The sequence below is a fragment of the Phlebotomus papatasi genome, chromosome 3, assembly GCF_024763615.1.
Source record: "Phlebotomus papatasi isolate M1 chromosome 3, Ppap_2.1, whole genome shotgun sequence".
In the NCBI taxonomy this organism is placed as follows: Eukaryota; Metazoa; Arthropoda; class Insecta; order Diptera; family Psychodidae; genus Phlebotomus; species Phlebotomus papatasi.
Window position 1 is genome coordinate 45,377,349 of NC_077224.1, and position 11,377 is coordinate 45,388,725.

The 11,377-nt window shown below is 36.1% G+C and overlaps 3 protein-coding genes across 3 annotated transcripts in view; 2 read left to right on the forward strand and 1 right to left on the reverse strand.

The window, feature by feature from the left end:
- Positions 1 to 4,422, forward strand: part of LOC129807953 (protein nessun dorma) — an 11,209-nt gene extending 6,787 nt beyond the window's left edge. Inside the window, exons 3-4 of the mRNA XM_055857573.1 lie at positions 3,846 to 4,107; positions 4,183 to 4,422. Coding sequence (XP_055713548.1) covers positions 3,846 to 4,107; positions 4,183 to 4,279 — 359 coding nt within the window. The 3' untranslated portion in view covers positions 4,280 to 4,422. The remainder of the gene's footprint in view (positions 1 to 3,845; positions 4,108 to 4,182) is intronic.
- LOC129807954 (SET domain-containing protein SmydA-8) lies at positions 4,352 to 11,330 on the reverse strand. The gene is made up of 2 exons (XM_055857574.1): positions 9,716 to 11,330; positions 4,352 to 6,137 (listed from the first exon to the last, which is right to left on the reverse strand). Exons 1-2 carry the CDS (start codon positions 10,770 to 10,772, stop codon positions 5,710 to 5,712), a joined length of 1,485 nt encoding a protein of 494 aa, XP_055713549.1. The 5' UTR covers positions 10,773 to 11,330; the 3' UTR covers positions 4,352 to 5,709.
- On the forward strand, positions 4,560 to 6,185 carry LOC129807955 (zinc finger CCHC domain-containing protein 9-like). The gene is made up of 3 exons (XM_055857575.1): positions 4,560 to 5,393; positions 5,519 to 5,705; positions 5,768 to 6,185. Exons 1-2 carry the CDS (start codon positions 4,560 to 4,562, stop codon positions 5,702 to 5,704), a joined length of 1,020 nt encoding a protein of 339 aa, XP_055713550.1. The 3' UTR covers position 5,705; positions 5,768 to 6,185.
- Positions 11,331 to 11,377: the final 47 nt, after the last annotated feature.

Consider the following 11,377-nt stretch of genomic DNA (forward strand, 5'->3'; position numbering starts at 1 on the left):
TCTGACGAATTTTTGTAGATATTTTGCCGATTTTCTGTAGATGTTTTTCTACATTCCAGACTTTCCAGACAGCTGTATTTGAAAAGATGGAATATTTTTTCACTGAAGTTTGGAAAATTCAATAAAGCTATTCTTGGTGATATCACAGTATTTATATAAAATAAAGAATTCTGCGATGCCGTGTTATAAGTAGAGAATAGTGAAGTGAAAACTTTAAGCAAAGTGTCGACCTAAATTTCGTGTTTTTGTGTCATTCGATTGGCGATTTTTAAGAAATTAGTATTTTTGCTTGAATCTTTTTAGTTATCTAAAATGTTTAATCGGAAATGCTTGTTAAACAGAGCATACCATTTTCTTGTAATTTCTACAGTTTCTTGATAAATCAACAATATTTGAGATTTGCCGAGAATCTGCAGATTCTCGGCAGAATTTCTGCATAGGAAATCTGCATAATATCCATTGTCTCAACAAAAATATTGTTGATTTATCAAGAAACTGTAGAAATTACAAGAAAATGGTATGCTCTGTTTAACAAGCATTTCCGATTAAACATTTTAGATAACTAAAAAGATTCAAGCAAAAATACTAATTTCTTAAAAATCGCCAATCGAATGACACAAAAACACGAAATTTAGGTCGACACTTTGCTTAAAGTTTTCACTTCACTATTCTCTACTTATAACACGGCATCGCAGAATTCTTTATTTTATATAAATACTGTGATATCACCAAGTATAGCTTTATTGAATTTTCCAAACTTCAGTGAAAAAATATTCCATCTTTTCAAATACAGAGGGCTAATTTTTGAAACTCTCACTCGCACCCGCGAGCTCTTTAGTGGCCGAGAGAAATTGACTCGCACACCCCGCAGATTCTTGAATACGTGCAACGAGTAGTTTATGTTTTAAAGAAGTCGTTACAGAAGGATTTGAATCTGCAGGGTGTGCGAGTCAATTTCTCTCGGCCACTAAAGAGCTCGCGGGTGCGAGTGAGAGTTTCAAAAATTAGCCCTCAGCTGTCTGGAAAGTCTGGAATGTAGAAAAACATCTACAGAAAATCGGCAAAATATCTACAAAAATTCGTCAGAGTATGCACCAGGATTCGTCAGAAAATCTGGAAAAATTTCTGACGAATTCTGTCCCAAGCGCAAATAAAATTCGTAGGAATATCTACAGATTTCTCGGCAGATTTTCGGCAGAGGTGTAGATATTTTCTGCAGAAAACTTAAAGATATCTGATGAACTTATATGACGGGAAAAGACAATTTTTGACGAAAATTGCTTTGTGTGTAGAAGATACCATTATAGAATAATTTTCAATAAAAAATTGCATTTGAACGTGATTTCCGTTAAAAAAAATTCAAATTTTGCAGGTGGACGCACTAAGTAACCCACCCGGCAAATTCTGCAGAATTCTGCAGAAATTCGTCAGATTTGAATTACTAACTGCCAAAAAATCAGCAGAATTTCTGCAGAATTTTGTTCTAAGGTGGATCCGATCGTTGTATAAAAATTCTGCAGAATTTTCTGCAGAATTTCTATAGAAAATTTTAAAATTATCGGCAGAATTTCTTTAGAGTATTTAGATGATTTCTACATTTCTTCTACCCTTTCTAATGTTTCTAAACTTTATTTTAACTACATAAAAATATGTATTTCAATTTATTTAAAATTCAATTTTTATTCAACAATTTTACGTGAATACTCTCTTTTTTTTTACAATATTATTATAATGTTATAATACAATATTATTAAATCAGCCATAATAGAAAATACGAAGGGGAAGTAAATGGTTAGAAAACACGAAAGAAATTCGCGATGCTCACGAAGTCGCACGACTATCCCGAAGCCACACGAAGTATCCGATTGAATGACAAGAAACGTTAAAATTTCAAAAGTGCAGAATTGCAGATTGAAGTTTTGCTGGGAAGAGATTTTTTCGGGCGAGTCCCTGTGATCAACGACAAAGTGGCTTGTCAAAAATTAAGAATTAAAAGCACTATAATGAAAGAAAATTCAGAAAAAATGGTACTTTTAATACACAGAATTTAATTATAATACAATTCTGTGTTGAATGATGCATTAGAATTACTTCTCTTGAAAATGAATAATTTTTTCGGGTGGGCCGTTAAAAATATTCAAATCTTTTTCGGGTGGAAACAACTCTCAAGAAATAAAAGTGAAAACGCACTTAAACTTCAAAGAAATTGATTGAGAAGTGATATTTTTAACAAAAAAAAATACAAGATAATTTCCGTTTTGAAAATTGCATAGAATATTTTTTTTCATTGGAATTGATTTTTTCAGGTGTGTTGCTGAGATTAGCAACCGAAATTTTTCGGGTGTCGTTGGGATCAGCGACAAAGTGATTTTTCATCAAATAAAAATGCAAACGCACTTGGATTGGAAATAAATTAACTATGAAATAATATTTTTAATCAAAAGAATTAATTTTAACGTAATTCCTTGTGGATATGGGATAATGGGGATAATGCATTAGGAAAATTTTTTCAGTTGAAATAATTTTTCCAGGTGTGTCGCTGAGATCAATGCCAGAAATATTTCGGGTGTCGCTAAGATTAACGTAAAAGTGAATTTTCATGAATTAAACGACGTAAACGCACTTGAATTGTAGAGAAATTCAATGAAAAGTTAAATTTTGAATCAAAAGAATTAATTTAAATGTAATTCTGTGTGGAAAAATGCATTGAAATATTTTTTTCAGTGAAAAAGAATTTTTTCGGGTGTGTCGCTGAGATCAGCGCCCGAAAATTTTCGGGTGTCGCTGAGATTAACGGAAAAGTGATTTATCGTGAAATAAAAACGCAAACGAACTTGAATTGTAAAAAAATTAATTGAAAAGTGATATTTTTTATCAAAAGAATTAATTCAAATGTAATTCCGTGTGAAAAATTGGAAAAATTGCAATGGAATGTTTTCCGTTAAGAAATTCAAAATTTTTCGGGTGATTCGCTGTGATCAGCGACAATATCCAAGACAACAACCTTTTGTCGGGTATGTCGCTGAGATCAGCGCCCGAAATTTTTCGGGTGTCGCTGAGATTAACGGAAAAATGATTTTTCGTGAATTAAAAACGCAAACGCACTCACATTGTAAAAAAAATGAATGGAAAAGTGAATGTTTTAATCACTCGAATTTATTTAAATGCAATTCCGTGTGGAAAAATGCATTGAAATATTTTTTTCAGTGGAAATGAATTTTTTCGGGTGTGTCGCTGAGATCAGCGCCCGAAATTTTTCGGGTGTCGCTGGGATCAGCGATAAACTAATAATTTCAAAAAATAAACAGGAAAACGCACTTGTATTAAATAAGGAAATTATGTTTTTAATCAAAACAATTAACTCTAATGTTATTTTGTGTATACAATTTTATTAGAGTATTCTTTCAGTTGAAATATTTTTTTCGGGTGAGTCGCTGAGATCAACGCCCGAAATTTTTCGGGTGTCGCTGTGATCACAGATAAAGTGATTGCTAAACAAATAAAATGAAAAAGAGAGTTGATCAAAAGAAAATGAACAAGGAAATAATTTTAAAAAAATCACTTATCGTTAAATTTAGTTTGTTTGTGATTGGGTTTCTTTTGCATGAAAAAATAACGGATAGGGCTATTCATTAGCCAAGACACCCACCATATGTCGGGTCATGCGCCTTTTTGTTTAGCCAAGACACAAACCATTTGTCGGCTTATAGCCTTTCGGGTCATCCAAGACACAAACCACATTTCGGGTGGATTTCGGCTAACTTCAGCCACGTGCAAAGTTGAATGTTATTAAAGACAGGCTTTTAATGCATCTTTTTCGTGTTCTTGGTCTCTTTTTGTTGCAGGAAGTGGATCTGTAACTCTCAACAATTGCCTCATTGTCGACTGTTTCTACGGAATTGGCATGAAAAGTGGGACAACAGTCGATTTAATCGCCACAGACATTGTGAGATGTGAATATGGGATCTTCCTGGAGGAAGATTGCGATGTCACTCTTGAGGATTCAAATTTCAAGAGCTGCACAAATTACGGAATCTATCTCGAGAGATTCAAGAGCGACGTCGAGATCGAGGAGAAGGAATTCAATGAGATCAGTCAACTTCAAAGGTACTACTTTCTTTTAATTTGAGACTCTGCAAAGAATATATACACGTAAAATCTCTGGCTGTTTTTCCCTTCTAGTCTCCCAGGATTCCAGATTACAGGCAATTGTTCAGGAACTGCCCTGATTGAGATTGAGTCAATGGATGTCGAAGTGATCGACGATGGAGATGATTGAAATACATTCCTGTGATTGCATTCCAGCACGGCTACTAAAATGGCACAACAAGTAATATTCATCGTATTTTAAAATGTTCTCTATCTTCAGTTAATGTTTTACTAATAAAATTCCAAAATATATTAAATTTTCAAAAAACAAAATCTTTCCAAAACAGCCGTTAGCTTATTTGAATTCAGTGACCAATCAGCTGATTTCGCCGCTTATCCAAACACGTGTGGATGTGTCTTGGATAAAATTTATTTTGTAAACAACGTGGTGCAGTGCATGAAGGAAAATCATGTTTTCTAAAAATAAAAAGAAATTCAAGAGGAATTTTTCGCGTAAAAAAGTGTTCAAGAGGCATGGAAAGGAGAGTGGAGATGCTGTTCTGAAAATGGATGATTTATCTGATGGTGACAATGAGAAATCAGAGAGAGAAAATGAGAATGAGAAGAAGGTTATGAAGGAAAGGGAACGAAATTACAAGAAATTCCTCATAGAACAAGGAAGATCTTCAGCAACAAAGTGGGAAACTTTCTCTGAAGATGAGGAGGAAGTACTCGCAGAATCTCCGGATACTTCTCTTCCAAAGAAAAGTAAAGGTAAGAAGAAAAAGTTTGAAAAAACGGAAGATGTTACTTCATCAAGAAAAAAGCCCAAAAATAAAAAGACGGCTGATGATTTTGGACAAAAGATAAAGGAAGCTCTCTCTGAAAATGAGGAAGAAACAATTCCACAATCTCTGGATCAATCTTCAGATAAATGCAGAGGTATAAAGAGGAAGCTTGAGAAAACTGGGGAAGATGTTACTTTACCAGAGAAAAAGTCCAAAAATAGAAAGAAATCTGAGGATTCTGGTCAGAAAATGGAAAAGGTCAAGGCTAAATTGAAGGCAAAATACGACAATGACAAATGGGAGAAAATCCCAAGAGAACTTCCTCGAGAAAAATCCCAACAACGATGCTTGGGTTGTCGGGAACTCGGGCATCTTCTGAAAGATTGCAAGGTTTTCGCTAAGAAAGCACGAGACATCTGTCTGAAATGTGGAAGTTCTGACCACAAACACAATGTCTGTCCGGTCTACAAAGGTCCCAGATTTGACTATGCCACATGCTTCAAGTGCAAACAAATGGTAAGTCCCGGAATTCTTAATTCTAAAAATACTTGTTCAAAAAACCAAGGTTAGACGATTATTTAGGCGAGAAAATTGCGGAAATAAAACGAATTCTGTGAAAATTCCCATAATTTATTGCTTAGGGTCACATTTCGAAGTACTGTCCCAAGAATGCCCACGGTATTTATCCGGACGGTGGCAGCTGCAATTTCTGCCAGGGCGTTGATCACCTAGCTCGAGATTATCCCAAGAATCGTCGTCGCGGCGGCCGGAAACGCCATACGAAGGACTCAAAGAAGTTCTATCGTGTCAACAAGCCCAAGAACTGAGGTATTTATGCCTCCTGGATGTCCCCAATGTCATTGATTAGCTGATTGTGGGTGTTTTTGCAGATTGTGGCTAGGAGTCCTTCTGAAAGTCTACAGTCTTCCCATTTGAGAATTTCATAGGCCTCGGATACAGCCACGGCTGCTTCCTGGAGTCTCTCCTTAAACACACTGGGCTGTATTTTTCCGCCAAAGAAGAGTTTTCTGGCCAGAACGGCCACGGGAGCATGGAGTTCAAAGAGCATCATGGCACGGGCTCGAGTCATTCCAGGCTCGAAAGTATTGAGAATGGCCAGGAGACCGCGGATTATCTGGATCTTGTGCTGAAGGAGAATTTCAGGAAGACCATTGAGGCCACATCCTTCAACGTGGCCCAGCATCTCTACCAGCATTTCCCTCAAGCTCATCTGAAGGTAATGATTGGGATGCAAAGTAGCTGTAAATGGGTCAAGAGAAATAGACAATGAGATTCCTCCCAAATAAATTTTTTGCCAAAAATATTTGCAATAAGGTGGAAACAGATTAGCATAGAATTCTATGATCCAAAATTATGTAAGATTGATGAATAATTTTTAGCTTATATTTACCTTATTTACTTGGTAAGGAACTTACTTGAAAAACAAGTTTAAAAACATTTTTTTAAAGCGTGATGAAAGCGATTCATGCGGAATCACAGGAAAAATTTATTCATTATAAAGCTTGGGATCGTAAAAAGCATGGGCACTTTCTCCTAAACTTAATATTTTCAGGTGTTTTTGAAGTTGATATTATTTGGAAAAAAAGTAAGATATCGAAAAGAATCTAACCCGAAACAAGGAATGCCGTAGATGACGTCCCGAAATTCGTTTCCTAATTGCGACTTATGACAAAAATTAAAGTTGCATATCTCGGGAACGTATAAAGGTTTTTCTATACTTATTTGAAAGGAAATTTTGTTATTTTTGAGACAATATACTTGATCTTAAATTAAGTGTTCAAGTTTCTCGTAAGAACCCTCTGAATTTAAGATTTAGCTGTGCGTGATTTTAGGCGCAGTTACCGTTTTGTGATTGAGCTGTGCGTATTTTTATTGGCAATCTTAGTAGTTTTATGATTGAACTGTGCGTATTTTTAAAGCGCAAACTTAACCGTTTTATGGTTGAGTTGTGCGTGTTTTAAGTGCAATCTTAACAGTTTTATGACTAAGCTGGGCGTAAGCGCAATTTTATCCGCTTTTTTGTTTGAACTGTGCATGTTTTTATTCGTAATTTTCTCCGTTTTTGTTTGAGCTGTGCGTGTTTTTAAGCACAATCTTAACTGTTTTATCCTTAATCTTAATGTGTGTTTTTAGGACAATTTTAACCATGTTATGATTTAACTGTGCGTATTTTCAGCGCAATCCTAACCGTTTTATACTTCATCTGTGCGTATTTTGACCACAATTTTAACGAAATTAATTTAATTTTAATGACATAACATGATGAATTTGATCAAAAATATGAGTATTGGTCAATTTATATAGCCAGATATTAGTGAACTATACAATAGCTGGTTTACTTTCATATATTTATCAGTGAATCAAATTTTTAATTAAATAAAAGTCAGTTTTTCTGATAATTGAGAAGATATTTTTAGACAAGAGTAAATTTGAGCTTATCTTTATGAGAAAATATTTCAAGGATATATTTAGCGAATTATACTCCTGAACAAGTGTAAGAATTCATAATACAAAATAATATTGTCGCTTTATTAAATTTCAGAAAATATAGTTTTATGGTAGAAGTCCTATTGTGATAGACTTAAAAAGGAATTCGAAAAATTCTCTTGCTATTTTTATTCCGGGAATAAGCGTATTTTCACGCCCGAAAAAATTTAGGGAAATGGCATTACGCACCTAGAGGTGATTGCGTTTGATTAACTCTTTCGTCTCCTTTGGGACTCTGGGTACCCATGGAAACAACAATTTTTTTAAACTATCTAGAATCGATAAAAATCCGATTCTTCTGGATAAGTACAAACTATAAGGATGTCTAAATCTAAGATATTTTTTGCAGGATCCCAATTAACTCCTGAGCTAACATATTCTTGGTCAAAAATCGTGAATTTTCGATTTTCTGCTTCCTTGCAGATATTGTGACTTTTTTGATATTTCTAGACCAGAATAAGGAAAAACCTCTCGGGGCCAATAAGTATGATAACTAACAATTACAGATTTACATAAATTCGAAAAACAATTTTTTCTTAAATTTTCAAAAAAACTTGTTCAAACTTGATGGGAACTCTCATCCGCAAAAATCTAGAGAGGTCAAATGTAAGGTTATCCCGCCAATGCCCGCCATTTGCTTTTTGACATCAACTTTGTAAGAAAATTCCAAGCGGGAGCGAAATTTTTGCCAATATGGCCGATAATTTTGACATTTGGCAGCGAGGGAGATTGCTTTCAAGGAAGTTTTTCCTATTCTTCCAGATTTTGGTGAATTCTGATTGTCCAGGACTTCAGCACTTTAGCACTTTCAGGACTTTAGCACTTCCTGGACATCCCACAAGATACTGGTCAATAATTCACCTTGTTTTGGTGATCAACATTGTAAAGGAATCCTTTGACACGCACAAATAGTTTACAAAATTAATATTATTGGCTTTGGGAAAATTGAAGTTTGTATCCTTTGCGTTCTTTTGGGGACGAGAGTTCCCATGAGTTTTCCAATTTACCAGAGGCGGAAAAAATTCTTTCTCTACAAAAGTATCATATTTGACCACTAAGAGTTACAATAAAGTGAGTTTTACTGAAATTCGTTCGCTGGATATGTTGTGGTCCGGAAAGAGTTAAAGATCTTTTTCTTAAGATATTTCAGAAACTTGAGGTGATGGACCACAAGTTTCATTGGGAGAAATGTTCAGGACAGAACATGGAACAAGAAAATACTCATTATTTTCCTTCCCAAGAAAAGTTTATTTTGTTGCACTCACGGTAAAAAATTTCGGCACGTATTTGTTCCAAAAATTAGCTCGTCCACGGACACCATAATTTTTGGCATAATCTTGTTCATTTTATGAGACTTAAAAAGATACCCAATATTAGTAACGAATTTGTTCCAAATTGTAGCTCGTCCACGGACACCATAATTTTTGGAACAAATTTGTACCTTCTAGGAGGAACAAAAAGATACCTAATATTAGTAACGAATTTGTTTCAATAAATAGCTCGTCTAGTATAAAAACGTATCCCTCCCTCTCACACTCAGTCAGTCACCCGTCACCGAAGTGAAGAGGACGCCAAATCTGTGGCAATTTTCGTGGTATGGTTTCACTTTTTTAATTCGAGATTCCCTTCCCCTCTTGCTGCCAGCACTCGCATATGATTTCGTCATGCACGCCTATGTATATAAAACACTCTTAAGTTGATTCTTATTAGATGTTCTTTATGAACTTTCGCCACCGAAATCCATCTCGACTGAAGTATAGGCCTTAACTGTAAGACGAAATCACTTACATGGATTTGTTCCCGACAATGGGAACAAAAAGATTCCCCATTATGAGTAACAAATTGGTTCCAAAAATTACCTCATCCACGGGCATCGAAAATTTTTGGAACAAATATGTTACAGATGTGGGAATAATATTGTTATAAAAAATATGTACCAATTTGTTCCTGACAGTGGGAACAAAACAGTCGAGTGCAACAAATTCTGTTCCAAATTTCGGGAACAAATTTGTATAAAACGAAATCAACTCAAATTTGTAGACATTCCACTGTATCAAAACGGTTCCAAAAGAAAACTCTGACAAAATTGTAACTGTATTTTGTAACGAAACTGTAAAGAAAACTTTTTGGAACAAACAAATATATTCTCTAGGTACAAATTGATTCCAAAAAAAATTGTTTCAAGGAAAACTTGTTCAAATATTTTGGTCAGTGTCCAAAAGTTTTAACCGTGGTATTCCACGCCATTTTTTTGCCTTATCGGTCTTTAATGATGCTGTCATAGAAGTGCTATGCTAATTAATGTTTCTTGTAATCCTGCCTACACTTACCCAAGAGATGCTTGTGTAGCTTTTCCGTGTCTAGAAGTTTTCTTCTTGAAGCAGGTTGTTCTTTGAGAGCTTCTACGCTTTCCTGGATTGTACAAATGATCTCTTGAATTTTCTGTCCAGAAGTTGAGGTATCACATGAATTGCACTTCCATGGAGCTGCTTCATCCAGAGGAGCAGTTGACTGGATGAATCCATTTGGACAAGAGAGACATTTCAGGGAACTGAAGTATGTACCCAATTCTGTGGGATCCAAACATCTTGGGCAATGGCAAGTGAAGAATTTCCCTTTCCGAAGGTGAATTTGGCGGTCTCTGGTCCCAGTTAGAGTATAGGTATAAGTTGTATAGAGCATCTCGCCCTTGGGAATGTCAACAGCAGCCCGACAGACCATCTGGAAGGAGCCATCCAGGGAGATGCTGTGCGTGAGATTTGGCACACAGGAATGCGCAAAGATGGCTAATTTGGGAAAGATACACCTCACGGGATTCCCACTGAGTGTGTGAGCCTCAAAGGAGTTCACCTCGAGAATGCCACAAACTTGCTGGATGAGGGATTCTGGGAAGCGAGAGAGCTTACAAGGACCCCGAAGATATTTGACAATGTTGGTATCATCGACTGTCCAGGCTGGTGTTTGTCTCCTGGCATCTTCATGATGTTCCATCTGACTAACTTCGTTCTCCCAGCGATCAGGGTATGCTTCCTTGGCGAGTAAAAATCTCAGAGGAGCAATGCAGTCCAGTTGAAGGCATATCATAGCTTCTCTGGGAAGATTTTGAAATTTTACATGATTCTCCACAAAGACACTGCATTCCCCACGATGCAGAGGTGCTTCAGAATTGTTACAATCCGGACACAGTGGCCATCCACATTTGGAACACCTTGGGCCTGCAGAAGTTCCATCTAGGAAGATATTGCAGCCCAGACAAACAACAGGAGAATCCTGTTTTGGTCCCACCACGAGGGGAGTTTCCGTATGAAGAATGTCTCCAGCTTTCAGGTCTCTTCCTGCTACTCCAAATCGGCCCAATTCATCGTTCCGGAGCACATCAAATTCCATCTCAATCCGCTTTGAGGTTATGGCACAATCACAAATTTTATTCACAATGGTACACAGGCAGACACTGACTGAAGAAGCAATCCCTCAAGTGATCTCTATTTATATAAACTTGCCCACCACTCCCGATTCTCGCCACTTTCCCGAAAAATTTTCCTCTTATCGCGCTCAATCGGAATTTCCCGCCAAGAATTCGATCAACGGAAAATTTTTCTCATTTGTGACTTTTCTGTTTTTTCTCTAAATCTCCCAACAATTTCCACTTAAATTCCTATCTCAATAGCATTCTATTGACTCAATTTATGCCTCTGCTTAAATACTGTATGACCGTGGGTGGGAAAAGTCGTAAAAAAAAAATCAAAGAATTTTCATTTGCTTATTGGCCACTAAATACTTCTTCTCAATAATTGCTTTTCATCGGTTTGTTTTCCCCTGAAATACTACCTCGGCGACTTTGATTGACTTGTCCCGGTTTTCCTCATCTCCCCTTTTGTCACATCTGAGGAAATTTTCACGCAAATTATAAATAAAATTGCAAAATCTTGGCTCGAGTGAAGACAAGTTTGACGGAAAAAAGTTTTATGATGAATGTATTGTTTTGATTGTAT

Bases quoted from the DNA above. Each gene is read 5' to 3' on its own strand.
- LOC129807955 (XM_055857575.1), top strand. From the start codon at position 4,560: ATGTTTTCTAAAAATAAAAAGAAATTCAAGAGGAATTTTTCGCGTAAA. The intron at 5,394-5,518 runs GTAAGTCCCGGA...TTTATTGCTTAG, and splicing joins GCTTCAAGTGCAAACAAATG to GGTCACATTTCGAAGTACTG.
- LOC129807954 (XM_055857574.1), bottom strand. From the start codon at position 10,772: ATGGAATTTGATGTGCTCCGGAACGATGAATTGGGCCGATTTGGAGTA. The intron at 6,138-9,715 runs GTAAGTGTAGGC...ACCCATTTACAG, and splicing joins GCTACACAAGCATCTCTTGG to CTACTTTGCATCCCAATCAT.